The sequence below is a fragment of the Thyridium curvatum genome, assembly GCF_004353045.1.
Source record: "Thyridium curvatum strain D216 chromosome Unknown NODE_20_length_475153_cov_84.797782, whole genome shotgun sequence".
Taxonomy (NCBI): Eukaryota; Fungi; Ascomycota; class Sordariomycetes; order Thyridiales; family Thyridiaceae; genus Thyridium; species Thyridium curvatum.
Window position 1 is genome coordinate 341,329 of NW_022156775.1, and position 27,765 is coordinate 369,093.

At 55.9% G+C, this 27,765-nt stretch overlaps 8 protein-coding genes across 8 annotated transcripts; 5 read left to right on the top strand and 3 right to left on the bottom strand.

The window, feature by feature from the left end:
- Positions 1–4,763: 4,763 nt before the first annotated feature.
- E0L32_004326 (uncharacterized protein) lies at positions 4,764–7,379 on the bottom strand (the record flags this gene model as incomplete). The annotated part of the gene is made up of 5 exons (XM_031138724.1): positions 4,764–5,350; positions 5,455–5,592; positions 5,842–5,897; positions 6,055–6,860; positions 7,278–7,379. 5 exons carry the CDS (start codon positions 7,377–7,379, stop codon positions 4,764–4,766), a joined length of 1,689 nt encoding a protein of 562 aa, XP_030997339.1.
- Positions 7,380–10,091: 2,712 nt separating this feature from the next.
- Positions 10,092–11,503, top strand: E0L32_004327 (uncharacterized protein; the record flags this gene model as incomplete). The annotated part of the gene is made up of 4 exons (XM_031138726.1): positions 10,092–10,302; positions 10,409–10,795; positions 10,864–11,320; positions 11,383–11,503. The coding sequence occupies 4 exons, from the start codon at positions 10,092–10,094 to the stop codon at positions 11,501–11,503; spliced, it is 1,176 nt and encodes a 391-aa protein (XP_030997340.1).
- A 2,713-nt stretch (positions 11,504–14,216) lies between these two features.
- E0L32_004328 (uncharacterized protein) lies at positions 14,217–16,889 on the top strand (the record flags this gene model as incomplete). Its single annotated transcript, XM_031138727.1, has 5 exons — positions 14,217–14,221; positions 14,408–14,478; positions 14,608–14,839; positions 14,996–16,599; positions 16,669–16,889. 5 exons carry the CDS (start codon positions 14,217–14,219, stop codon positions 16,887–16,889), a joined length of 2,133 nt encoding a protein of 710 aa, XP_030997341.1.
- A 730-nt stretch (positions 16,890–17,619) lies between these two features.
- Positions 17,620–18,658, bottom strand: E0L32_004329 (uncharacterized protein; the record flags this gene model as incomplete). Its single annotated transcript, XM_031138728.1, has 3 exons — positions 17,620–18,248; positions 18,324–18,471; positions 18,629–18,658. 3 exons carry the CDS (start codon positions 18,656–18,658, stop codon positions 17,620–17,622), a joined length of 807 nt encoding a protein of 268 aa, XP_030997342.1.
- A 449-nt stretch (positions 18,659–19,107) lies between these two features.
- E0L32_004330 (uncharacterized protein) lies at positions 19,108–19,878 on the top strand (the record flags this gene model as incomplete). Its single annotated transcript, XM_031138729.1, has 1 exon — positions 19,108–19,878. The coding sequence occupies one exon, from the start codon at positions 19,108–19,110 to the stop codon at positions 19,876–19,878; it is 771 nt and encodes a 256-aa protein (XP_030997343.1).
- Positions 19,879–20,874: 996 nt separating this feature from the next.
- On the top strand, positions 20,875–22,214 carry E0L32_004331 (uncharacterized protein; the record flags this gene model as incomplete). Its single annotated transcript, XM_031138730.1, has 2 exons — positions 20,875–22,116; positions 22,185–22,214. The coding sequence occupies 2 exons, from the start codon at positions 20,875–20,877 to the stop codon at positions 22,212–22,214; spliced, it is 1,272 nt and encodes a 423-aa protein (XP_030997344.1).
- A 298-nt stretch (positions 22,215–22,512) lies between these two features.
- On the bottom strand, positions 22,513–23,562 carry E0L32_004332 (uncharacterized protein; the record flags this gene model as incomplete). The annotated part of the gene is made up of 4 exons (XM_031138731.1): positions 22,513–22,843; positions 22,927–23,115; positions 23,212–23,269; positions 23,343–23,562. The coding sequence occupies 4 exons, from the start codon at positions 23,560–23,562 to the stop codon at positions 22,513–22,515; spliced, it is 798 nt and encodes a 265-aa protein (XP_030997345.1).
- A 1,554-nt stretch (positions 23,563–25,116) lies between these two features.
- On the top strand, positions 25,117–27,190 carry E0L32_004333 (uncharacterized protein; the record flags this gene model as incomplete). The annotated part of the gene is made up of 4 exons (XM_031138732.1): positions 25,117–25,144; positions 25,377–26,690; positions 26,853–26,926; positions 27,104–27,190. The coding sequence occupies 4 exons, from the start codon at positions 25,117–25,119 to the stop codon at positions 27,188–27,190; spliced, it is 1,503 nt and encodes a 500-aa protein (XP_030997346.1).
- Between the last annotated feature and the right edge of the window lie 575 nt (positions 27,191–27,765).

Genomic DNA, 27,765 nt, shown 5'->3' on the forward strand with positions numbered 1-27,765 from the left:
CCCAAGACGTTGTCAGCATTCCAGCTGGGAGGTGTGGAGGGCGAGACCTTGTCTGACATGCAAGACATTCTGATTCCCAACCACCATACCACCGGGCCCGAGATGGAACCAACAGGCCTCCCGTTCGAACGAGTCAAGGAGACTTGCCTTCTACCTACCAGGCTCGATATCCACTCTGTCCGCATGGTTCGACCCAACCGTCTCCGCATCATCATCTGGCCTCCGCATTTTGCGCGCATACCCATCCGCCTTTTTGCCATTCACGGAAGGATCACCGATGCTCTCTTTGAGGTCAACCGATGTCGAGATTGTGAAAGGCTTTTACCCATGGTATCCCTGTCGACCAGCCGCCGTCTCCTCGAATCCCAGCTTCGAGTTCGGCCTGCCGATCGGGGCTGGGCTTGTTCATGATGCCCAAGTGGTCTGATCAGAGCGATATTTCCAACACCAAAAGGTCAATGACCCACCCGGGGAACGAGGGTATTATCAAATTAGACCAGGAGTTGGTAGTCTCTGGCTTCGCAGCGAGACTGGGATGTGTGTAACGGGCTGGGTGCCTCTTCTTGGCCAAGTGTCTCCGCTCCATCACTTCTTAGTTTCGGTTCAAACTGTGCCGGGCGTCTTCTACAATCCAGGACTCCAGACTGCGCTACCTGGCTTCTGTTTCAACTACTGGGGCGCCGGCGTTGTTGTTGTGCAAGTACTCTCCCATCGCCGATTGGCCCTAGCCGCGGCGCGTGTCGAGCCCAAGGCCAAGAGAATGTACGACGGTCCTACAAATGCGAAAACCAGGCTGGCCGGAATGACGTGCTACGAATACTGTGGGTGTCATTTTTTGCAACTTTCTTTGGCTTTGCGCTTGGCTTCTTTCTGCAAAAACCCTGTTGTGTGGTGGCGTCATAGCGATGATACGTAGGGCTGACCAGTGGCCGTGTTGTTCCGCAGAAGTAGCGCCGTTTCTGTTGACAGGAAAAAGGGTGTAATGGGACAGGGGCTCCACCAATCCTGTTTCCAAATTCGTCGTCGACGAAAAGATTACTTGTTAATATTCTCCGAACAACACGATACGAAGATCGCCTCAACCCTTCGCCGTCGGCACATGGCACTTCATGTTCCAGCCTGTAAGCCGCCAAGGGCAGCGTGGCTCCAGCGGGCGGCGAAAAGAGACCGACTCGACCTCCCGTCAGGGGCCGAAGCTAGGATTCAACCTCTGGGGGTCCTCAGGAGTACTGCTGGCACTCTTTGAACCGGACTTTGAAGGAGCTGCACTGTACCATGACCTCAATCGACAGCTGTCGTCATATACGAGGCAGAACGTGCGCGCAACAACCCGTCCGTACGAAAAGGGCCTAACTATTTCTCGATAACTCCCTCGTTCTTCGAAGCCCTGACATCGTCCGTTACCGCTACTTGCCTGGACTACGCATCGATGTGCCAGAGACCGATACCTCCTCTACGATCATAGCGGATCGTTGTCGCCTTTGGCGCGCGATGGAAACCCCGAGGGACTACTTAGCCGACTCTTAGCCGCCCTTTGAAGAATAGGGGGAGAGTTTCGATGACTTCTATTGCTCGACAGTGCCAGAGGGAGAAAAATACATTATCCATCACACTTAGAGAGGCTTCACGTCTCCTCAATCATCTCGTCGGCGCTCGGATCGAGTATTGCTTGTTCCGACCGAACAGGGTTGTCAAGAGACTGCCGAACAACCTTGTTGTGGTTTAGGCGCACCAGAACTCTCTCTCTCTCGGTCACAAAAAGAAAAAGTCGGCCAACCCCTCTGTGGCTTCTCGTATGGTTGACTAGATTACTGATCATTCAAAGAGCAGAGCGGTTCCAGCCCTGCAAGACGATCCAGCCGAGTGCCCCTCCTGCAAGCACGACTCGACTACATTCCCGATCGGACACGTGCCATTGCTCATTCAGGCTTCAGTACACACAGACGCGTTCATTTAGCAGCATGGCCTTTCTATTTGGCCGAAAAGATGGCAACGCCGGCGGCTCTCAACCATTGCTTGCCAAAGTCAGATCAAGACAGGTGCTGCCATTCGAGCACGAAACGTCTCAAACACTCGTGGGCGTTCTGGTCGCATGTCTGACGCGCGGCGCCCGCCAGTGTGACGAATTCCCCTGATCATGGTTCCTCGACGTTGATGCCGACAATTGTTCGGCGAAACGCCGGGCTTCGGATAAACATGGCATCTGTCGGCGCCGACCCACACCGGCATTCGCGCAGAACAGACCGTCTCGGGGATCTGCTTTTGCTCACGACGATCGCAAAATATAATTGGCACCTCCAATCCGATTTATATAAAGATGGAGAGCATACAGGATGGCGATTTCTATACTCGCCGTCGCCGGGTGGGTCTTCTGAGACATGCAAACGGGGAACCGGCGTGATAGGGTGGATCTCACAACACGACTATATAACCGTGTGCGGTCGCCAACGCATAGCATGGTGGTCCATCTTGTGATCGACGGGTTGGCTTCCAATCGAGTCGGACCTCGCAGCATCCTGTCAGCAAGCTCTGGGTCACGCCGTTGTAACAGGTTGCTCTCCAGCGGGCGGGGTTGTGGTGATCCTTTGGACGGGCGGCGCAGCATACCAACGCCAAGAACGACGATATGTACTGTCAGTGCGCACCAACAACAATGGGTAATGATCGCAAGTATCGAAGCTTGTATGAAGCGTCGCGCGCCATCATTCTACCTTGCGCCGCCGCTCTCACGAACCCGTCTTGTCCCTCGCATGTTGGTGCCCTGCCTCGGCCGAGCGGCCAGTTCGTCACCCCATTCGGCCGTTGGCCGACGCGAGATATAGTCGACTATATTCCTTCGGCAAACTAGAGACTCTGCACGTGTTGAACAGCCGAAACAGGAACCGCTTGGTGGAGTTGCCGTGCCGCGAAACCAGTATAGTGCCTGATCAGATACAGAGTCGCCCCCGCAAGCCTCTTTTGACGACATACCATCCCCTTCAGGAGACGGGGCCTCCGAGAGGAGTCCCGCCTGGTGTCGACTGGCCTACAAGGGCGGACGGGGCAGACGGGGCAGAGAAAATGTCGAGCGGCGAGATATGCCCATCCGCCCCACTGCGGTGCTCAACAAAACATTGCTTTTCAAGCCGGATATAGCTGGTGCCTTACGAGAACCATCGAGCTATCGCGAAACGGGCCCACGCTAACAGTATCCTGAGTCACGAGACGGCTTTCGAATGCGTCGATTTCACCCATTTCACCCATATGGGAGATGCAGATCCTGCACCGCGATCATTGCCATAAAGGATGGTAAAACACATCCCTTGACAAGTGCCAGTCAATCTCTTTCGAGTATGGAGGGACTTGAGGCACCATCTCCATTCCCATCGCGTCCGGGAATATCCACAATGTGTTGTCTCCGTTTACATCTACAAAACGGGGTTTCCGTGACGTCATCCACAGTCAAACGTCAACGGCGGATCCTCATTGACGGCAGAGTGTTCTCTCCAACAAACAATGGTCGGTCGACACCGGTTCTGCCAGCCAGAAGAGGTATGTACCTAGTCCGAGCGACAGGACGGAGGTCTCGTGCCGGCGCGTGGTGGATAGCGTCTCGGGACTGTCGCGCGCGACGCGGCCGGGCGTCGGACAATTTTATAGTATGTCTCATCTCTGATTCGGCCCCCCGACCAGAATCCTTCCTCCTCCCCTTATACTCAATGATTTTGCGCGTCCTTTGACCTGCCATGAACCGGAGCCGGGTCGGCGCGTGCGGCGTACGTCAGCGACCGGCCCGGGTGGCCCTTGCTTTTTCCGGATGGCAAGGGTACCCCCGCGGACGACCAGTCACACGGCGGTTCCGTCCCTGCCACGGAAGCATTGAGAACCCCACCCCTCGAAATGCGCAGAAAAAAGAGCCCTCAATGCCCATCGAAGAGGATGGCGCGGTTTAGTCGTCGTGAGTTTCACTTTGGCGCTACGTTTTTGAAACCCCAGATAGGGGACTATCTAGGTGAGTGTGCTCGTGAAACCGGTGTGCGAGCTGGTTGTGTCACAATGAGGCAATATCCTTACTTCTCGCACTATGCGAAACTCGGCATAATGGGTGCAGTACCCGATGCCCGAAAGGCAGAAAGTTTGTCAAATACGCCTATATAGCTTTTGTGTTTGCGAGTGAAGAAAAAACCTACGATAATCAAAACGGCATCTCGCAAAACATTTTTCCAGCAACTCGCCTCGTATTAACATTCGACTTCCGGGTTGAAACTTATGTGATTACGGCTGCCGCACTCTTCAAGATCAACAGAAGCCACTTGGTTGATCCCCTCTTGCTCCAAGTCGTCTTTGCTTCCTCGCCCCTTTTCACCGCACATTCGGGATCTCTCTGTTCCAACCAACCCCAAAAAGAACAAAACCAAAAACCCGCCCCGTCCGCCACCTTCCTGCTCGCTCAAAGGCCATGGATGATGTTGATGCAGATGGATGCGCGTCTAAACAGCGATGCCGTACGCCTCATGAAAATGCTGAAATCGTTACGTCTGCGTGTACTTCGTAAGCGTTTCTTTGGGTGTCGAGGATGAGCAAAAGAAACGAAGCGAGAGGCCTGAAAGCGCTGCTGATTCCACGCAAAAGAAAGAAAGAAAAAGAAATCCAAAAAACTTTTGTCCGACCTTCCTTGCCCCTTTTTCTAATGCTTTTTCGTTAGCTGCCCAAATAGCCTCCCTTCCTAACCCTGAACTCCCTCCAAGATGCAAGCTCTTTGGTGTAGTAGTAGTTTTCTTTTTTCATTCTTCCACGTGGTACAAGCAGCTCACCACGTCCCAAGCCCACTCCGCGGCCCTGTCGACAGGGCTCAGGTCCCGCAACCATTCGAGGTACAAATCTACCGTCTCGCGCGCCTCGAGCTCGAAGCTGTCGCCGCACAGTGTCGTGCGGATATTGAGCAGGATCGGAACCTGCCTCGAGAGATGCAGAATGACCAGCGCGCCAAGGATATTTTGTGTCCAGAATAATAGGCACGGAATGAGCCTCTTGCGACTACTCGAGAGCGCTGCTATGATCGGCCACTTTAGGCAGGCCCTCAGACACTGTGCCACTCCGTCGAAATCCTCCTGGACCATGCGTGCCGGGTGATGTAGTGCCTTGAAGATAAACGGTCGATAAAGGACGAGTTTTGCGAGGTAGTAGCGCGTTCGGAGCATAGCGCCGTGGATGTTGTCGGTGTAGGGATAAGGGATGGGCACGGCGTCGAGAGATGTAGTGATGAGCAACATTTGCTGGTCAAGCTGAGCGGCTAGTTCTCGGACGGTGCCTGGAAACGATGCGGCAGTTGGCTCAGCTGTAGGGGACATGAACTGGCCTGGTAGAGGTCCTGTGAATAATTTCGGGTCAGTCTCACCAAGGCTACTACGGAGAGGCTACTCTCGATACGCAGCCCTTGTCAGCGTTCTATTAGATTCCAGATTTTGGACTTACCACTGCTCAGGATATTGTGACATTCCACGACTTTGCCCCGAAGGAAAATTTGCGAAACAAAGTGCCCTTGGTACTGAGAGGTCTGATTCGCCATGTATTCCTCCTGAGAGTATGTGCTCCCAAACTCGGGTACACCAACTAGATGTTCGAGTTTCTCCAATCCGGTTGTCGGCAACGTCAGCTCGAGGTTGAATATTCTGGAAACTAGTCAACTCCAACTATCCAGATATTGTTCAGTGTACTGATAGGCGCATCTTACGTTTCTGTCATTACACAGATCCAATACAGTCTCTGGATCTGTTCCGCACGTGGTGAAGCAAGTATAGAGGGTTTTCTTGACGAAAGAATGAGCATTCGGTATTTCACACACTCGGCAGGATTACTTACGCGGTGAGCATGGCATTACAAATCGAAGAAGCTGCCGTGAGATATCTCCAGTGGTCCTGTCGTCCAAGTCAGTCAAAATGTCAAAATGCAGTCCGTGCGCGACAGGAAAGCCTACCAAATGTCGGGAGCACGCGCCACAATACACCCTTCGATGTGCCAGGTCAGTTGTTGCACTTCACTATGAGGATCGGAACCCTTCAGAAGACATCTTACCCTGCCAGAGCGTGAATCTGGATGTTCTCGATGGTACAATCGGCGAACGCGAAACCCATCTTGGACCTGGCAGCGTTGAAGAGCGCCAAACCCGGATGTTGTTCGCGGGAAGAACCTAATATCCCACCTGATTGAGCTTGGTGAACAGCAAGTGAAGCGCCTTGAACGCCCTCGATAGCAGTCTGGCCCAGAGCAAGAACCAGATAAGTCAGTGCAGATGAGGTTGGCTCGTTGAACTGGTTCTTGACTGCCGATGGCATGATGTTGTCCATGAACAAATGACGATCCAGTATCGGATATGCGCAGTTGAAAGTGTCGAAAAAGGCGCTACAAAGGCTCTGCATCATTTCCCAGTCGAGGCCGGACGTCGCTGCAGCAATCTCGTTCGCGGTTGTTGGTGGTGGGATGCGAAAGTTGGTCGACCCATCCATGTCCATCCCGAGGACCAATGCAACACCCTCGTGAGCGATCGAAGTGAGATTGAAACGAGGGATCTTGGGCAGTGCGGGCTCCAGTATTTGCGCGACCACCGGCCACCCCAGCATCTGGTGCGCCCCAGAAACATATCTGTACGCGCTGCCGGTAGTCGCGGTGTCTGTGTGATGCTGCTGCTGCAGGTTCAAGGACAGAGACGAGAGCGATGCCGAGCCTAAGATGCTGGGAGGGTTAGTGACGATGGGCGCGGTGCTGGGCTGGCCGAATAAGTTCGGGTGAAGAGGGAGCCGTCGCTCAAGGTTGTCCAGCTTGTCATGCAATCCTTTGACGTTGTCTAGGAGTTCAACCAACGTCTTGTCTTTCCTAGATGTCTACCGCGTCAGCTCGGCGGTGCGCCAGAAAGACCTGCTGTGTGTGTGCCAGGGACACAGCGATGCCTTAGTAGAACGGCACGTACTTGGTTGGCTGGGGTTCTCGATACCGGCATTCGTGCCCGAACCGCTTGCAAGTACCGCATTGTGGCCTCTGTTCGTCACACTTTTGCTTTCTGCTCCTACAGGTGTCACAAGCCTAGAAGGGAGCACGCTAGATCAGTAAGAGCCAAGAGGAGCGAGTCCCGTCTCGAAAGGGTCGTGTGCGAGACAACGATTGGACGATCAAAGAGGTGAATTATTCAGCATTCAAAAGCAATGTAAAGAGGTGGGATGCTTGAAGGGGCAGGAGGGGATTTGCGATTTTCGATTAGCGAGCTGTGCCCGCGCCCTCGGGACGCTCACAGGACTGCTTACCTGGGCGGCAATAGCACCTCTCTCTTTCCTGTGACTCCCTGGCTGGGTTGAAGCTGAGCTTGTGCTGGTTGAGGCTGTTTGTTGCGGGGTGCCAGAGTTCATCGTGGAAAGATCTCACGGTAGAGATGCCGGATACATTAGAAAGCGCGGCGGCAGGCAAGCCGATCTAAGGTTACAGAAGTGTCCTTGAATGGGTCCAAGGGTGCCCGAGCTGAGACACATTCAGGCACAGCGAATTATGGCAGCCTTCAGATTAATCCAGCAAGACTGTGAGTTTGTGGGGACCCGTACTCCGGAGGTGAGTCCGACTCCGACAGAGCCCAGGACAAGAACAACACAAAACAAAAGAGAAAAGCTGAGGGGTGGCCGGAGGGCTTAAGGGCAAGATATTCAAATATTCTGCATGGGGGCCAGGCGATTTAGACGGTCCACGAGATCAAGACCGGCCGGATGACAGATGGGGCGCTGGGGGTTGCCTACCCGTGGCGTGCGGTGTAGGTCGGGAGCGTGAGAGTGGGACAACAGCGGTCCTCGGATGCGATCTTAGGGCGAAGAGTGACAATCTCCCAACGGGGACTGGCCGAAGATCCTCACACGCGCACCGCGCTTCGTCTCCCTCCCAAGCTGCGGACCCTAGTAGAGGAAATGAGTTATAACCGGAGCTGATATGACAAGTGACAAAGCGCGTATATTTCAGTGCCCCGATCAAAGATGTGATCGGGAAATATAGCTTGCGGCAATGGATGTGCAAGGATTAAAAAGACTCAAGGAGAACACGCCATTCCTCCACCACGGCTGGCTATTGTCGAAAATAGGTGAGATGAGAAGCAGGGAAAGAGAGGAGGAGAGCCAAAATGAAAGGGGGATGGAGGTGTCCTAGTCGGAGGAAACCATCCAACGGCCGCTTGTGGGCGCTGGAGAATACTTGCCCACACTTATTGTACTTAGCTTGGCTCACCCTAGCCCCAGAAAGCCACTTAAGGAAGCAGACCCATTGACCCAGTTGTATGTTGGCGATTCGAGGTTCGCTAGTGGAAAGCATAGTGTAGAGTAGGGAAATGGCACATCGAGGGCCAGGCAGCCGCCTGGCTATTTCAAACCGCTGGTGTGTACTGTTTGGCGGCATGACAGGGCTGGACTGGGCAAGATGGGTCGGCCGCCTCGCCATGTCAAAACCACGCGGCAAACGAGGATTGCTACCGACCTGGTCCCGGCAGCACGGCAGTAGCCGTCCATTTTAGTCTTGCCACCAGGGGCAAGCAGACCTTGGGTGGTTGGTCGCTGCGTAGCGGTCAACGCAACAGCATCCATGGCAATCACAACGACCAATCCCCGGGTGGTTATGCCGGCGGTCTGGGGCAAAGGAGGTTTCGGAAATTTCATAGACTGGTTGTGTAATAACGGATTTCCCGTGTTCTGGTGTGGGGGGTCCGTACAGTTTGGCCATAATTGTCAATCTATTGGCGGCGTGAGCCGGGCCAGACGATTAAGATCGTCCCATATCACTCGCTTCCGCGCCGATGGGATCCGCGGGTCGTGGTATTCATTCCACAGTTTGACGGTCATCTCTCCCTCCGGGAGGGGAGGGGAGGGAAGGGGGATATGTGTGGTGACGCATGCTCGGCTCTTGATGCCATGCAAGACATTGCCACCACGGCTTCGTCCCATCGGTATCCCTGTAGATCGAGCCGACCACGGTAGAACTTGAAGAAAAATATTCAGCTGAAGCCAGCCCCGTATTCACATAGCTCCAGGAGCTAGTGTCGATGCCGGAAGAAGTGACGAGGAGAATTACCCAAACTCGGCATGCTCCGAGGCGCTGTTGCTTAGAGGCCAAGGGCCAGATTGGCAGACTCCATTCCCTGCTAGCTCCCACGGTCGAAACAGGTGGATAATCACCCTGATCGAGGCGGTCAAGATAGCCCAGCATGCCGGAATGGAGACGGGGGGAGACGGCGTAGAGAACGGAGTCGGGACGCAGGGTGTAAGCGAGCACCCACGACGAGGATCGACGCTGCCAAGCTGGATGCATGCCTGAAACCGAGCCACAACCAACCTTCTTTCTTGCAAGTTCAACGAACCGAAGTCAGCGAGCACCCGCAAATGGAGAATGTCTCAGAATCAAACAGAAGACGGGGAAGGGAAATTGATTCCTTGCCCAGAATAGCAAAACTCCACCATCTGCTGCCCACCATTTCAGGCAATCGCAACTCTCCCCACTAACCAAACGGGTAGGTACAGTACCCCAGGAGTAGGCAAGACCAGCCCTCACGTGGCGCTGTGGACTGGCAGCCGCCGGGCGATGCCCTGATTGGGAAACATCCCGCTTGGGCACTAGGTCTGGACTAAAATTTTGGCGCCGGTACAGCCCCATAGTGGCTTGAGTGGAGCGTGAATCATTGACTATTAAGACTCTGAATTTTGCCCGTTCAATAATTGCACGTGATCAAGGCATGTGATTAGCTAATTTCGGTGCTCGCTCAAAGTGTTATCCCGAAGCTGTTATCTTATCGCGTACCACCAACTGCTGGCAGCTGGTGGCCTAGTTTGCATCCGCCTAATGGTAGCTTAGACAATATGCTACGCGCTACAAGGCAGCACAGCTCCAGGTAAGCTCCCAATCAATCTGGACCCATTGCTTGGACGCCTTGTTTAGTCAACGTCGAATGCCATCGCCCTCAGACATCACCACGACTCATCTTCATCGACACGCCCACCATCGAGGAGTCCTAGATTCCATCTTCGAGATCTTGATTCGAGCCCTCCCCTCGCATCTTCCGCCTTCCTCCTGATCTGCAAAACACAGCTGCAGGCATGTCTTCCGACGAGGAGCGCCAGCACGCCCTGGCGTCTTTCAAGGCGAAATTGATCGAGTCGCGAGAATGGGAGGCAAAGCTCAAGGCGCTGCGGCTAGAGATCAAGGGTCTGCAAAAGGATTTTGATCAAACGGAAGAGAATATCAAGGCGCTGCAAAGCGTCGGTCAGATCATCGGCGAGGTGCTGAAACAACTGGACGACGAGAGATGTGAGCTCTTCCATCCCGGTGCTTGCCACACATCCTCCAGAACCCAGCATTTCTGGAGGATTAATCGTATTCTGGAAATGCTTGTTACTGATACAATTCTTTACAGTCATCGTCAAGGCTTCATCAGGTCCCAGATATGTCGTCGGCTGCAGGTCCAAAGTCGACAAGATCAAGCTGAAGCAGGGAACACGTGTTGCGCTGGACATGACGACTCTGACGATTATGCGCATGCTGCCCCGTGAAGTCGATCCTCTGGTCTACAACATGTCGCTCGAAGATCCCGGCCAGGTCAGCTTTGGCGGCATCGGTGGATTGAACGATCAGATCCGAGAATTGCGAGAGGTCATCGAGCTGCCGCTCAAGAACCCCGAGCTATTCTTGCGAGTAGGCATCAAGCCCCCCAAGGGAGTGCTCCTCTACGGCCCTCCCGGCACGGGCAAGACTCTGCTGGCGCGTGCTGTGGCTAGCAGTCTTGAGACCAACTTCCTCAAAGGTTCGTCAATCCATCTCTGCTTTGAGCTTACACCAGAGTTGCTACTGACGCATGGTTCCTCCCTCTAGTTGTATCGTCTGCTATTGTCGACAAATACATCGGCGAGTCTGCTCGGCTTATCCGTGAGATGTTCGGCTATGCCAAAGAGCACGAACCTTGCATTATCTTTATGGACGAGATCGATGCCATCGGCGGAAGACGTTTCTCGGAGGGTACCAGTGCGGACAGAGAGATTCAGCGGACGCTGATGGAGCTGCTGAACCAGTTGGATGGTTTCGACTACCTGGGAAAAACCAAGATCATCATGGCAACAAACCGGCCCGATACGCTCGATCCGGCCTTGCTCAGAGCCGGGCGTCTGGACCGCAAGATTGAGATTCCTCTGCCGAATGAGGTCGGACGGCTCGAGATTCTCAAGATTCACGCGTCCAGCGTCGTCATGGAGGGTGATATTGATTTCGAGAGCGTTGTCAAGATGAGCGATGGCCTGAACGGAGCAGATCTGAGAAACGTGGTCACCGAGGCGTAAGTACCTCCTGTGAACGTGATGTTCTGTCGCATGCAGTACCCGCTAACATGCTCTACAGTGGTCTATTTGCCATCAAGGACGAGCGTGATGCGATCAACCAGGACGACTTCAACAAGGCGGTTCGCAAGGTGGCCGAAGCGAAGAAACTCGAGGGCAAGCTCGAGTACCAGAAGCTGTAAGCATCATGCTTGAGGCGTTGAGGCTGGCGGTTGGACTGGTGGATAAGACCACATGGATTGGGTGAGCGATATGGAGCCAAGATCTAGAGCTCCACTGTACAGATGTATCAATAGATTAGAGACCTGTTGCAGGATCTCCTTAGCTGTCGCTTGAGGAGTGCAGTTGGTGATCTTACAGGTTAGCCATTGGTTCCGAGCAAATAATGGAGCGATTGCTTGAATGGCTCGAATGGATAACCCTTGCAACCGTGACATGACAGCATAACAGGATCTCTTGCTACGCCAATGATTTTACCTCGGTGTGTTCTCGGGAGTGACTTCTTCAGCCTCGTTCATCCATCTGATTGGACGCTTACGGAGGATTCGAGGACCAAGGAGAGGTCTTCAGCCGCACTGCCACACTGCCATCATTCCAGGGTCCAATAAGGCTGACTTCTAGTTAGTGTTGAACCTATTGGCCGCCAGCTGAACCACCTACCATTTTGGAGGACACGGGGTGGACTCCCCCTGAACACAACAGGAGCACTCAGGTATGTACATGTAGTTATTATTCGCGTACCTTATACGAGAAATAGCCCACGACACGAGTCTCTAACGAGAGGGTGCCATGCACAACATTGGGACAAGAAACTTAACACGCACGAGAGGCAACGGCCATGTCAAACTTGAGGCTACATCATTACATAGCACTGATCTTGAATGTCTAGTATTGCATGGACTGTCAAGCAACGGCTCCACCCAGAGCCGTCATGCTGGTGTCTGACATCGGATCCGACCACTGTATGGACTAGCTTGACTAGCAGCCAGCCTCCGGATCCCAGACGCCGCCACGAGAAGTCATATGCAGGGCGTCTACAGTTAGACTCGTTCGGCGGCACCGACAGATGGCAAATAACTATCCCGAAGAATGGGTGTCGTGAATGGCGGTGTCTGCGATGCTATGGGTTTCTATTTCTGGACGGCCGATCTCCAGCTCGCCCCTTGAAATTGAGGCTGTACAGCCACTTAGCGCGCCCGTTCCTGGACCGAAGTGGCCCACTCGAGCAAAGGGTAACCCCACTGGAGCTCAACCCAGGGACATCATCAATGCGAGCAACATGCCGGGCAAGACTTTCGATTTGCTGAGCAAGAGATATGCTTTACTGTAACTGTAAACTCCCAGTGGCACTAGGGGGGCATGCTTGAGATCGCCGCCGGTACCTACAAGTAGCTCCAGTACGAAAACTCAGGCCAATGCCAAGCAGAGGTTGCAGACAAGGAAAGCTACCATGTCATGGGTGATTCCCGGATGTGACCCTGGTCTGCCATTTGCCCTTTTTGCCGTAGATGGGTTGGTAGTGCGCCGCCTTGGAAACCTGCAGGCGCTTTTCGTCATCGTTCCTGATATGATCTACGGATATACCCTCGCGGCTCGTACTGTAAATATACGAGATGGAGCAACAGCGCACAGGCGGGTGGAAAGGGATGCCATGGCACACAACAGACTTCTGCAGCGCTGTTCACTTGTCCGTAGGTGGTGGTACTTTGCATTGCACGACTGCATCATCGGAGGGCGGCGGTGACAGAGATCCCATCCATGATGGATTGACAGCCTGCAAGTCCACTAGTTCTTGAAACAAGCCTCGAAGGGCGCGGTCAAGCTCGCAGCGCCACAGCAACCCACTGGTCACCACGGTGAGACATTGTGTGAGCTGTCCCGATAACGAACCTTCCCTAGCCTCCTTTACATCAAACAACCTTCTCCAAAATAGGGGTGCTTGAGAAGGTAGAGGCTGACTTTAGCGTCGCTCTAGGACTTGCACGTGTGTGTCATCTCAAACCTCGAATAAATTAGGCTGCCTGCAAACAATGTGTTTGGCTCGGGGAACCCCAAATTGTCACAAGACTATTAGTTAGTTGGCTCAGCCTTCTTCTGAGCGAACAGGGAAAGACATGACAGAGATAAGCGCCCCAAACTCTACTTGCCGTGTTGATGGCAAACACATGAAAGACATGCAAGAGAGGCACCACCAGAGCAGAGGCAGGTAGTGGGACATCAACAAAGAAACACCCAAAGGATACGAGAAGGCTAGTGAGACGCCAATTAGTAAAAGCTAGAGCGTCCGGGGCTTATCATTGACGCTAAGAAGCTTGAGACTCCATCAGATCCCCAAATGCTGCCAGCAAAGGCCTCCAAGGTCCCCTTTTGGCCTTTTGGGGGAGCCTTTATGCACTGGGGGCCACTGGATGAAAGAGGGTGAGGTGAGATCCAGGGTCGGGTCGGTCAGCCAGAGCACAAACAGCGCCCACCGCCTACCGCCTACCGCCTACCCACGCCAACAAACTCCATCAGTGACGAACCCCCTTGTCGCCTGCAGTGTGCACTGGCTGCTGCTGCCCCCACCAGCAACGCTGAATGGTTGCTGCAGGTTCCTGAGCCAAGCGGCTTTCCCACCACACCTGTTTTGTCTTTTCTGGAGCAACAAGCTCAGCCCCATAAAGGCCCATTCATCATCCCCCTTCAACCCACCCTTCAGCTTCGGACACCTCATCCTGCCTTTTTTTCCTATCCCAAGAAAGAGAGAGAAGCTCTGCAAGCCCTTTTCTTTCCCGTACGACTACTTTAAGCCCGGTCTCTCGCTCTTGATACCCCTCGCGATCCATCTTTGCATACTGCATCCTTCTCTTCGTCCCTCACTGCCATTGCGCCGGTTTCACTGGTTGACCCGACAACATGTGGTAAGCTTGCACCCCGCCATTCTGGACACATCTTCACCGCCGCCGCCGCAGCGGCCTGCTTTTGCTCGATGATGGCCTGCTGCTACTGCTTCTGTTGAGCAGAGGCAGAGCAGGCTGAGCTGGGCAGCAATTGAAACAAGCACGGAGGTCCGGAAGAATTGAGCTAACCAGTAATTCCTACGGCAGTGGCATTTTCGGCTACGTCAATTACCTGGTGGAGAAGGACCGCAAGTTCATTCTTGACACTCTCATCAATGGTACGTAATCTTTTTCTCTGTTGGCTCGGCTATACACCGGACCACGCAAACGCCACATACACGCACACCCTTCGATTGTTGCAGCTAGAGAGCTTCTAGACTGACGGTGGTGTTTCACCTTTCCTCTAGGTCTGTCCCGACTCGAATACCGCGGCTACGACTCGGCCGGTCTAGCTGTCGACGGCGACAAGAAGAACGAGGTCTTTGCCTTCAAAGAGGTTGGCAAGGTTGCCAAGCTCAAGCAGCTCATCGACGAGTCCGAGATCGACCTTACCAAGGTTTTCGACTCACATGCCGGTATCGCCCACACCCGGTGGGCTACCCATGGTCCTCCCTCCCGCGTAAACTGCCACCCTCACCGGTAAGCAACCCCCAACGAAAAGATACACACAAAATTGCTCGAGGACTTGGCCACAATCCGCATGTGGGCCATGTTGTCTCAGTATCCTTGGCATTGGCAGCTTGCCGCCAGATGCGTGTCGAGAGCATGAAGACTGATTCGAGCCACAATTGCTAGATCTGACCCGAACTGGGAGTTCGCCATCGTCCACAATGGTATCATTACCAACTACAAGGAGCTCCGGACGCTGCTCGAGAGCAAGGGCTTCAAGTTTGAGACCGAGACCGACACCGAGTGCATTGCCAAGTTGACCAAGTACATCTACGACAAGCACCCTGGCGTCGGCTTCACCGACCTGGCCAAGGCCGTCATCCAGGAGCTCGAGGGTGCCTACGGTCTGCTCATCAAGTCCGTCCACTACCCCCACGAGGTCATTGCCGCCCGCAAGGGATCTCCTCTTGTCATCGGTGTCAAGACGCAGAAGCGCATGAAGGTCGACTTTGTCGATGTCGAGTACGCCGACGAGAACGCCCCTCTGGCCGCCGAGACTGCCGCCCAGAACGTCGCCCTCCGGAAGGCCGGCGTCAGCAGCGGCAGCAACTTCCTCTCCCCCAACGCTGCCGCCGGTGCCAGCGGCCTCGCTCCCCCAGACAAGTCCCTCCTCCACCGGTCTCAGTCCCGTGCTTTCATGACCGACGACGGCATGCCCATGCCCACCGAGTTCTTCCTGTCCTCCGACCCGTCTGCCATCGTCGAGCACACCAAGAAGGTTATGTACCTGGAGGACGACGACATTGCGCACATCCATGAGGGTTCCCTCAACATCCACCGTCTCAAGAAGGCCGACGGTAGCTCCAATGTCCGCACCATCCAGACCCTCGAGCTCGAACTCCAGGAGATCATGAAGGGCAAGTTCGACCACTTCATGCAGAAGGAGATTTTCGAGCAGCCCGAGTCCGTTGTCAACACCATGCGTGGTCGTCTGGATATCGAGAACAGGAAGGTCACCCTCGGTGGTCTGCGCTCCTATATCAGCACCATCCGCCGGTGCAGACGTATCATCTTCATTGCTTGCGGTACCTCATATCACAGCTGCATGGCTGTCCGCGGCATCTTTGAGGAGCTTGCCGAGATCCCCATCGCCGTCGAGCTGGCCTCTGACTTCCTTGATCGACAAGCCCCTGTCTTCCGTGACGACACGTGCGTTTTCGTTTCCCAGTCTGGTGAGACTGCCGACTCCCTGATGGCTCTCCGCTACTGTCTGGAGCGCGGTGCTCTGACGGTCGGTATCGTCAACGTCGTGGGCTCTTCCATCTCCCTGCTGACGCACTGTGGCGTCCACGTTAACGCCGGTCCTGAGATTGGTGTCGCTTCTACCAAGGCATACACCTCGCAGTTCATCGCCATGGTCATGTTCGCCCTGTCCCTTAGTGAGGACCGTGCCAGCAAGCAGAAGCGTCGCGAGGAGATCATGGAGGGTCTTAGCAAGATCTCGGACCAGATCAAGGAGGTCTTGAAGCAGGACCAGCAGATCAAGGCCATGTGCGAGAAGAAGTTCAAGAACCAGAAGTCGCTGCTGCTCCTGGGCCGTGGCCAGCAGTTCAGCACCGCTCTCGAGGGCGCGCTCAAGATCAAGGAGATCTCCTACCTTCACTGCGAGGCCGTCATGTCTGGCGAGCTCAAGCACGGTGTCCTGGCGCTCGTCGACGAGAACCTTCCCATCATTATGATCCTGACCCGTGACGACCTCTTCAAGAAGTCGCTCAACGCGTACCAGCAGGGTAAGTCTAATTTTTCCTAAGGCATCTTGTTTCCTGTACGGGTGGACTAACATTATTCTTCTCTCATAGTTGCTGCTCGCGGTGGCAAGCCCATTGTCATTTGCAACACGGGCGACCAGGAGTTCAACGCTGAGGAGGCCGAGAGGATCGAGATTCCCAAGACGGTCGACGCTCTCCAGGGCATCCTCAACGTCATTCCTCTGCAGCTCATCGCCTACTGGCTCGCCGTCATGGAGGGTCTCAACGTCGATTTCCCGCGCAACCTGGCCAAGTCTGTCACCGTCGAGTAAAGAGATGTGTGCAGCCAGTCACGCTGGGCCTGAGCGGGGAGGGGGGTCTGTACAAGATAATCGTCGTCTGAAACCAGTGTTTGGGAGGAGTTTTACGGTTGTTTCTCTTTCGACGTTTTTCATAAAGAAGGGAAAGCAAGCACCATAATTTGCATGTTTCTGTTGTTGTTCTGGGGGGCAGGATGAGGATGGATGACGATGATGTCGAATGTAAACGGGGGGCCCAACTTCTCTATTTGTTTTCCCACATACATACCCTACGTGAAATAGGTGCGCGGGCCCCAGGTAATTTGTGTATGTAACGTTTTCCGGCCACGAACTTAACTAGATGGTGTATGGGCAAGAAGAAGCCTTTTTTCTTTTTCCTCAGGACTGAACTTGCAAGAGGGCATAATGCGCAAATATGAACCTTTCTTCTATTGTACAAGACTATAGGTCTTCGACCTGGTCCCTTTAGTCTGTGAGGACCATTCATCGGCGTCCGCTTCGGTGGTGATGACTTGGGTGGTGTGAATGATTCGTACCGGTCCCGTACCAAATCAAGCTGCAGTGCCCAAGTTCTGTAGAGGCGAGATCTGCGAGGCCTACACCTGTTATCAAAAACAGGATGAATAACCCATTCGCTTTGCTTTCTTATCAAACACCAAGTCTAACTCAACCACAAGCTAACGGCACCATCTCAACCACCACCTGAATTATCCCCCTTGCCTCCTCGGCCCCTCCGACCAACCTAGACGGTCTGGGTGCCGTAGCCGCGGATCCTCTCGGCAAACGCCCAGCTCTGCTGCTCGAGCTTCTCGTCCGTCTTGATCTCGACGCCCTCCTTGGTCACGACGCCGATGCTGTAGGTGTCGAGGCTGCGGGCGTCGCGGTAGTAGAGCACCTTCATGCACTCCTTGATGACGTCGACGGCCTGCTCGCGCGTGAGCTGGGCGGCGTCCTCCTCGGTGGCGGCGTAGCGGCGCATAATGGGCTGGGCGAGGGCGGAGCCGAAGCCCGTGGCCAGCGAGGGGCTCGAGAAGGTCGTGCCGCGCAGGTCGGCCGAGGCGAGGAAGGGCTCGCCGTCGTCGTCGAGCCCGGCCACGAGGACCTGGTTCCAGAGCGGGTCGAACTTGGAGCGGCGGCTGTAGAAGAGCTTGCCGAGGTACTTGTGCAGGTTGGCGGCCGAGAGGGTGTTGGCGGCGGCGTCGTCGGGCGACGAGGTCGGGTTCGCGTAGGCCTCGTCGACGGCGAGCTCCGTCAGGTGCCGGTCGAGGTACTGCATGTCCGAGACGTCGCCGCCGAAGCCGACGAGGGCCGTGTCGGCGAAGGAGCGCAGGCGCTTTGTGTCTGTGAAGCGGGCTAGGGAGCCGTAGGATGCTGTAGGGCGCCATGATTGTTAGTTTCATGGATGGTCTGTATGATTGGGGGGGAAGGATGTCGGCCTAGACGTACCCAGATTATCTGCCGCCATGACGACGCCGTCCTTGTACTTGATGGCGATGACTGAGGTGCCGGTGACGATTGGTGATTGCGTGGCCTGCTTGGGGCCGCTTGTGTGGAGGTAGGAGGCATCGTAGGCGCCGTAGACGTCGTCTCTAGGCTGGAATTGAGCTTCTGTTAGCATGGATCGTGACATGAATGCACAGTGAGCTACTCTCGAGCCAGATATTGGCAGAAAGACGGGCTCCATTGCTCAAGAGGAGTCGGTGCTCTTGCCAACGAGGTCGTCCAAGCTTGCTTGAGGAGAGATGACTTACCCGACCCCAGGCTTGCGGGCGATGATCCATGTTGATAGACTTCGAAGGTTAGGGGTGATTGGGTCGTGAGTAGGTGCGAATCGAACAGGAGCAGATGATCGTGGGTTCTCAGCGATGTGGGAGACGGGTGGTTGGAATATTGGGAGTTGTGATGCTGCGATTGACGTTGGATGTTTGGCACGGCTGAGGGAGCTTGCTGGCGCAGTTGAGCTCTGCGATTAGTGAGGGCGAGGAGAAGGCAAGCTGCGCGTCCCAGGTGCTGCCTCACCCGTCATGCAGTCACGTGGTGGGTCCCTAATGGTGTATCCAGTGCTGGCCCAACTGTCTTTTTCGGCGTGGCACCTGGCAGAGCTTGCCCCTGTCATCTGCCTACTGCCTTGTGCCTACTGGCAGGCCATTTTCAGGGCGGCTGAGATTCAAACAAACCCATCTCACTCACACCGTTTCAAGATATTGGACGCGCTCAGACTCGGACGGAAATGGCAGGGCTTGTGGCGTATGCGAGTAGTGATGAGGAGGACAGCGTTGATGAGGCCCCCCAGTCTCAACCGGAGCCGTCTGCAGCCGCTCCGAAAGTCGCACCTCAGCCAGAGCCAGTGAAAGCCCCAACGCCGCCTCAAGATGACGGAGCTCTCATCGGGCCCAGCCTTCCTCCGGCTGAGCCACAGACCACGGAACTGCCGCCCCTGGAGCCGGACACCAACGGCGGACCACCGCTATCGCCTTACTCGGCGAACCGCACGCTCCTGCGGGATCTGACCTTGCCGACGGTGCCAGATCTGGACATCCCGCCCACCCCCCCTGGCACGCCTCCCCCGGGGTTCGACGCGTTGAACAAGAAGTTTGAGAACTTCCTTGAGCTGAAGCGGAAGAAGGGCACGCATTTCAACGCCAGGATAGCACAGTCTAACGCGCTGAAGAACCCGGCGCTCATGGACAAACTGCTGGGGTTTGTTGGCATCGAGAGCTCCTTTGAGGCAGACGGCTCATCGAGGAAGTCAGAGCCTACTGCTCAGTATGCGACAACTCTGCCCCCAGAGATTTGGGACCCCGCCGCTTTTCCGGGATGGGCGTCCAAGGGCGCGTTGAGAAAGTCGCAGGAGAAGTTGCACAAGGAACGCCAACGCGGAACCGGCGAGGCGATGGATTTTGTCTCGGCGTCGGGTGCCTCGAGTAAGCAGGGCAGCAGGTCCGGTACTCCTGGGACTACCAGTGTGACTGGGAAGCGAAAGACACGATTCGACACTTGAGATGCCACCACGACTTGGGACATTTTGAACCATTGGATATGTGGCTGGTTCTCCGCGATTATGGAAGGTCACGGTACAGAGATCTACCTACAGATCTGTCTGCAGTCCTCTGGCCGAGGATTCAGTTATCTCTTCATAGAGTCTGTTATCGGTCAGACTACTATGAGAGCAGAGGTAGCAGCTCAGGCCCGAAAACGGGCACGGAACCGCAGCACTTAATCCTATTCTCCTCAAGTTCATATGAGGTCAGAGGAAATTCAGGCCGCGTCCGTCCCAGCAGCACAGGGCTTCAAACCTTGAGAAAGTAACGCGAACGAGAGACAATTTGTGAATCAGCACAGCAGTCATCTAGTCATGACGATTTGTCGTCTTCGATGGCACTAGAGGTAGTGGGAGACAGACTCGGACATCGTTGAATATGACGACGAGCCAAGATACAGAATATGCCCCTAGGTTTGAGTTTCAGAAACATGTCTTGTATTCTAGGGAATCATGGACGTGAATCAAATGCTAGCCCTGTAGTTCAACATAAAGATATCTTCTAGAAAACCAGTTTAATGTCTTGATGATTCTCATCATATGAGGATTGAAAAGTTGAAAACGTATGATATCACTGTAGGGCTTAAAAAACCGATTACACAACCCACTCTCATGCTACTTCTACTTATGAGAAATTATCTCAAGGTCTATCAAGGATAAATCCTAACAACAGTAAGGCAATATCCAAAGCCATGACAGCTCCTCCCCCATATTTGAGGCTACAGATCTGCCCCACAGGCCAGAAGCTTGGGCCATTCCCCACCAAAGACTTCACTACAAGCTCCCCACCATTTCAAGGCGTCCGCTCACTCATCTGCCTAGACTTCATACCTTACATGTAAGATATGACAAACTAGACAGCTCTCAAGCTTCCTCACATATCAACAAGATTTACCAGCCGAGCTTGACTTCATTAGAGGTGGAAACAGGGACAACTAGACACTGCCTCATCTGACGATGGCGTCGCCCAAGGTGAGCGAGGCTCTGGCCCAGATCGCCGCCTCGTCTGGCGACAAGGGCCCCGCCTTCGAGTCCCTCCTCGGCAACATCAAGAACCTGTCCTCGCCCAGCACGGTCGAGCAGGACCTGGCCAGCATAGTAGACGCCTTCCTCGGCGGCGGGGCGGCGCTGGGCATCGTGGCCACCCGGTCCGTCCTGACGGCCTTCATCGCCACCCTCAAGCAGCTCGACAACCACGACCTCTGGATCGAGGCGGGCCGGCACGCGCTGCGCCAGCTCGAGGGCAACGCCCAGGCCGCGCCGAGCTACGTCGAGCAGTCGGCCGCGCTGCGGGAGCTCATCGCCACGGCGCACGAGCACAACGACGACTTTGAGGACGCCGCCAAGGTGCTGGCCGAGATCCCCATGGACAGCAGCCAGCGGCGGGTGGGCAACGAGGAGAAGGTGCGCGTGTGGATCCGCATCGTGCGCGACTACCTCGAGGTCGACGACAGCACGGCCGCCGCGACGTACCTCAACAAGCTCAAGAACGTCATGCACACGGTCGCCGACCGCGACCTCAACCTGCACTTCAAGCTGTCGCAGGCGCGCATCAACGACGCCCAGCGCGAGTTCCTCGCCGCCAGCCAGGCCTACCACGACATCAGCTTCAGCCCGGCCATCGCCGACGAGGAGCGCCTGCACACGCTCGGCATGGCCGTCAAGTGCGCCGTCCTGGCCCCCGCGGGGCCCGCGCGCAGCCGCGCCCTGGGCCGGCTGTACAAGGACGAGCGGTCCCCGTCCCTGCCCGAGTTCGGCATCCTCGAGAAGATCTTCCTCGACCGGCTCCTGGCGCCCGACGAGGTCGACAAGTTCGCCCAGGCGCTGCAGCCGCACCAGCTCGCGCGCACGGCCGACGGGTCGACGGTGCTGGCCCGCGCCGTCGTCGAGCACAACCTGCTCGGCGCGTCGCGGCTCTACAGCAACATCGACTTTGACGCCCTGGGCCTGCTGCTGGGCCTCGGCGCCGACAGGGCCGAGGAGACGACGGCGCGCATGATCGAGCAGGGCCGGCTCGTGGGCCGCATCGACCAGATCGACCGCGTCATCTGGTTCGAGGGCGGCGAGGCGTCGGGCGAGAAGGGCAGCGGCCGCGCCGAGGTCGTCGTCGGCAAGGAGATGCGGCAGTGGGACGCCAACGTGCAGGGCCTGGCCGAGGAGCTCGAGAACGTCACCAACGCCCTGCAGCGGGACTTTCCGGTAAGTTTGTGTCGATCTCAAAAGTCTAGTGGTGAGGCTATGGAGCTGACGCAAAAGACGCTTTGTAGGAGTTCGTGGCCGCGAATCTGGTTGTATGAAGATTTCCCCCACATCATGCGGCGTTGGGACTTCCGACTCCCATCACTATCACATCATAGGCAGGCGTTATTAGGTACAGGGACAGGGACCTCCAAAAAGGGGGTCATCATCACAAGACATGCAGTAAAGAATTAGACCGTCGAATTACGAACAAAGAACCGCTACCGAGGGAATCATCATCAAAAGTATCCCAATGTCCTGCGCGCGCCTCTGAATAGCTCTATCCCAATACGCCAGCCAGTGTCCCATAAAGTACCGGTTCCCAAGTGTTTGCGCGGTGCGATATCTCCGCAGAATCTAGTCCAAGTCCTTTCGCCTCACCACGATGTATCCCTGGTCTATGAGGGTCGGGTCGCCGGTCTCCTCGACAAAATTATTGTCGTCGTCCTTAAAGACCCGTCGCCTCCTCGTCGGCCGCTTAGGCGAGGAATCGGTCGTCGCGCCGTTGGTGGCAGGCACGACGCTACTTCCCGTGTCTCCCATTATGCCCTTGAGGGCCTCGGCGATCTTTTCCCCCATGAAGTCGTATCCGTCGGCGGTTAGGTGGACGTGATCGTCCCAGTACTTCTCCCTGTCCTCGGCTGAGAGGGAGTGGTAGGGCAGTGCGGCGTGAAAGTCAAAGACGTAGCTGTTGCAAAACGGGATGAGAGAAGTTAGCGCGTATGATAGCATCAGACGGGACCCCCATATGGCGAAAAGGAAGTCACGTACAAGTTCTCCCGGTTGTAGCTGTTGATCAGCTCGTTGAGCCGCTGGCGGCGCTTGTTGAGCTGCTCGCTCTTGGCGGCGGCTTCGGGCACGGTCAGGGCGAGCACTTTGCTGCGGTTCAACAAGGCGACGTTCCATGTCTTTTCGAGGTTCTGGAAGATCTGTTCGGGCGGGAAGGAATATGCTAGGTCGCTGGTGGGTTTTGCGGTCGGTGGTCAGCGGGGAAACATGTCTTTCATAAGGGGGGGCGTATGGATGAATGGTGTGCGCGCGTGACAGAGGACGTACTTGGTGCCGCCGAGGACAATGGTCCAGTCATAGGGCTGCCTGCCCTTGTCTCGACCGACTAGAGAGGGAGAAAACGTTAGCTTGTGACTTTCCGTTATGACTGAGGGTCTGATCTTCCATCAGAAACGCACAGTGGCTGAGGATGCGCGACATGAACATGCCCGTCAGATCGCCTGGGACGCCATCCGTCGTCTCCTCGACGACCCCGCCACCGTACCCGGCGGCCTTGAGGCGCTCGGTCAGCTGCTCGCTGTAAGGGTGGTACATGCTGCCGTAGGCCGAGTAGCCCGCCGTCAGCGAGTCGCCGAAGCACAGGATGCGGAGGGGTTTCTGCGCCTGTGGGCCGTCCATGTTGCCGTCGTCGTTGTCGTCGTCGTCGGTCCTCCGATCGTGCGCTGATTGCGCACGTGAACGGCCCCCGCAACAGAGGGTTGAAAGAATCGTTGGTCGATGAGGCAGCGGAAGGGACGAAAGAGAAGCTCGTTTGGAGGGGAGTATGATGCACGGGGTTGCAGTCGAACAGGGCTGGTGTCGTCGTCGATTTGGCTGGCTATGACGATGGTCGATACAGGTATGTTGATAAGCACTATGGATGGGATAGCGGCGGGCGGGATGGGGCACGGAGAGCTAGGCAGCTGCCTGTGGTGGGGGAGAGCGCGGGTCCGGCGTCTTGTTCAGGGGCCTGATACGTAGTTACGTGTATAAGCTGGCGGCCTGCGTTAGCGCCTCGAACGGGCCTGGTTGGACTAAACCTAACAATCTCCAACTACGAAGTAAGAGTCTCATGTAAGTACAGAGTAGTTATTTCGACTCAACTGATCTGTTCCTAGTCGAGGACTTTATACAAGTAAAGTAGCTTGGCTCTGCAGTAGTCAAATGTATGCAGGCGGAGAATTCCGTAATGTGCTCGAATGTCTGTCTCGCTTCCACTGAAAACAGCCTCAAGCCTCGATCTTGCGTAATTTGTCATGAGAGGCAGGCTGCCCAGCCCGCCATGCGCAACTCCAACACGTTTGCTGGGACGCTGCCAGGCAAGGCAAGCAACTTGCCAGCCGTTCCGTTCCACGTGGAGATTGCGGCTGATCGTCGACTCGCCTTGCGGCAGCCGCCTGGCTGAGGCTCACCCAGTGTCCATGCAGGGTGAGCAACATCCAGCCGTAGATAGTGACTATCAACAACTCATACTGACAGCAAAGAGATTTTCATTATGTCTATTTATGTAGGTGCTGATTGATTCTGAGAGTGAAAGCGACTTGTATCATCATACCGACTTGGATCAAGGAGACACGTCTCTTGATGAGAAAAGGCGGTGATTACACACTGCGCAAGTGTTCTATATTAGAAGACAAACTAAAACCCCTCAAGGCATAGCAGCGCCTTTTACATCTGACTATGTCCGAGTACCTAGGTACTTACATGATCCTATGCCATCATAAGGCTGGGAAGTACGGATGCCTCACTCTTGTATGTGCCCCCAAAATATCCCGGAAGCATCTTCCGACACCGGCGGCAGCGCCTCTCTCGGCACACCGCCCTGAGATGGCGCGACTGGGCACCGTCGGCGGAAATCCCACCGAGACGGCTCCACGATACCTAGGTGCCTCGAGGGTGCCTAGGTGGACGAGCCAGCCAACGCTTCGGCATTACCAAAGTGGATAGCTTTTGGGCGACCGGCCACCCATTCCCCCACAGCGAACAGTCTCCACAAGTGGGCAGAAAGAAGGCCATCCCGCACCCCGGAGCTTCTGCGTTCTCACGACCGGCCCTCGTTGCCGGCTCCTTCTCCTCTTTTTGTTCTGTTTCGAATCTCTCAATTGCATCCTGACCGACCGGGAAAAACTTCCCCTGGTACGATATTCTCCTTGCAAGTCTGGCTCTTCCAGTAGATACAGCGGAATCTACAAGATGGTGAAGATATTCGACGCCGAAGAAGGTCAGTAACTTACCCGAATTCCCGCCGAACCTCTGTGGGAGAGCGGTCTGCATGATGGTAGAAGTTGTTCTTCAGGCCTTTGCCTCAATGCTCAGGACTCAGGATGCCAGAGCGTGAGGATTGGTCTTGGGAAACGCATTGAGAGCCTGTTCAGACCTCTCGATTGCTCGGATCCCCTTACATCATATTACCTGGGATTCAATACACTTTTCAACTGCTAACCTGCCACCAGTCGCAAAGCACAACACGGCCGAGAGCTGCTGGGTCATTCTCTATGGCGAAGTCTGGGACGTGACCGAGTTCCTCCCGGAGCACCCCGGAGGCTCCAAGATCATCCTCCAGCTGGCCGGCAAGGACGCGACCGAGGAGTTCGACCCCGTGCACCCCGAGGGCACGCTCATCGAGAACATGAAGCCCGAGGCGAAGCTCGGCCAGGTGGACATGGAGAGCCTCAAGAGGTTAGAGGCCAAGACCCAGAAGGGGGCTCAAAAGAGCGGCGGCGGCAAGGACGGCAAGGAGCCGCCCCCGCCGCTCGAGTCGCTCATGAACCTCGACGAGATCGAGGACGCGGCCACGAAGCAGGTCTCGCGCAAGTGCTACGCGTACTACTTCTCCGCCGGCGACGACCTGCTGTCCAAGTACTACAACAACACCGTGTACCGCAACATCCTCCTGCGGCCGCGCGTCTTTGTCGACTGCACGAGGGCGGACCAGTCGACGACGGTGTTCGGCCACAGGGTCGGCACGCCCGTCTTCGTGGCCCCCGCCGCCATGGCGCGGCTGGCGCACCCGGACGGCGAGGCGGGCATCGCCAGGGGCATCTCCAGCTTCGGCGGCATGCAGGTCGTCAGCCACAACGCGAGCATGACGCCCGAGCAGATCGTCGCGGACGCCGCCGAGGGCCAGGTCTTTGGCTGGCAGATCTACGTGCAGAACGACCGGCGCAAGAGCGAGGCCATGCTGGCGCGCATCAACAAGATGCGCCGCTCCTACAAGTTCGTCGTGCTGACCCTCGACGCGCCCGTCCCCGGCAAGCGCGAGCTCGACGAGAAGTCGCAGTTCGAGGGCCAGCTGCAGGTCTCGGCGCCGTCGCAGGGCGGCGACGCGCGGCCCGGCGGCGGCGGCATCGGGCAGCAGATGTTCTGGGGCACGGCGTCCGACCTCACGTGGCACACGACGCTGCCCTGGCTCCGCAAGCACACGGACCTGCCCATCGTGCTCAAGGGCGTGCAGACGCACGAGGACGCCTACCTGGCGGCGCGGTACGCGGAGCAGAACCCGGGCTCCGTGGCCGGCATCATCCTGTCCAACCACGGCGGGCGGGCGCTCGACACGGCGCCGCCCGCCGTCCACACGCTGCTCGAGATCCGCAAGTACTGCCCCGAGGTGCTCGACAAGATCGACGTCTGGGTCGACGGCGGGATCAGGCGCGGCACCGACGTCGTCAAGGCGCTGTGCCTGGGCGCCAAGGCCGTGGGCGTTGGCCGTGCTGCCCTCTGGGGGCTCGGCGCTGGCGGCTGGAAGGGCGTGCACAGGACTTTCGAGAGTAAGTCATTCCATTCGTCTTGGTTTTCCTCGTCTCTGTTCGATTTGCGCTGTTTGATAAGGACCTTTCGGGGACCTCGGAGACAATGCGTCTTGTAGAGCGAACGAACAAACAAGGATGGTGTTATCAGCTGCTAACAATGTTTTTTTTTACTCATGATAGTCCTCACCGCCGAGATCGACACATGCCTCAAGCTCCTCGGTGTGCAGAACCTGTCCGAGCTTGGCCCCAGATTCGTAAGTGTTTTTTTCACCCCTCATCCTGGAACCCCGAATCCCCTCGCTTTCACATGCTGTACCTGTCCTCCTCCCCCGACTTATCCCGCAAGCAAACACGCCGCCCCCCCACGGGGATGTGCAACCCCTCGACACGCGGCGGGCAGATCTCAGAGCTAACACGACGACAACACACAGATCAATACGCGGATGGTGGAGCGGGACATCTACGACGGAGACGCGGGGTTGGACAAGCCTTCGCTGTGGACCAAGGCGAAGATCTAGAGCGGTGGTGTAGTGGAGGGCGAAGGTGGAGGAAGAGGATGTGGAGGGTGAGGGGGTGGAGGAAGATACCGAGGCGTTCGGAGGGTGCGTGCTCCAATGACGCTGCCTCTGAAAGCACGGATGGGGAAGACATGCATGTGTGAAAGACGAAAGAGGTAGAGGTTGGAGGATGTAGACATTTTCATAGTTTTGACGAAGCTGTACAAGTAGAATGACACCAGACGCTATCCGTAAATACCGGCGTATCCGTAAATACCGGCGCACTTGCCTTGTTTGGTAGTAATTTGTTCCTTCCACTTTTTGGAGATCACGGCGGTCGTACCTCACCTCACCACTTGCTCACCTGTGATGATCTGCACCTCGATTCTGCTTCTTGTCTCCTCCGCATCTTCCGTCATAGGCTTGTTCCGTTTTCTGCTCCGGGGATATCAACACCAAGTCTCCTGAAGCCCAATCGCTATCGCAAAGCAAAAGCCATCAATGATGGGCGCAGGCTTGTGATCGTCAAAAGCGCAGACTAGGAAGACCGGGATGGGATGCCCTGAATTGGAGATGCAGTTTAAAAGTACCGTCTC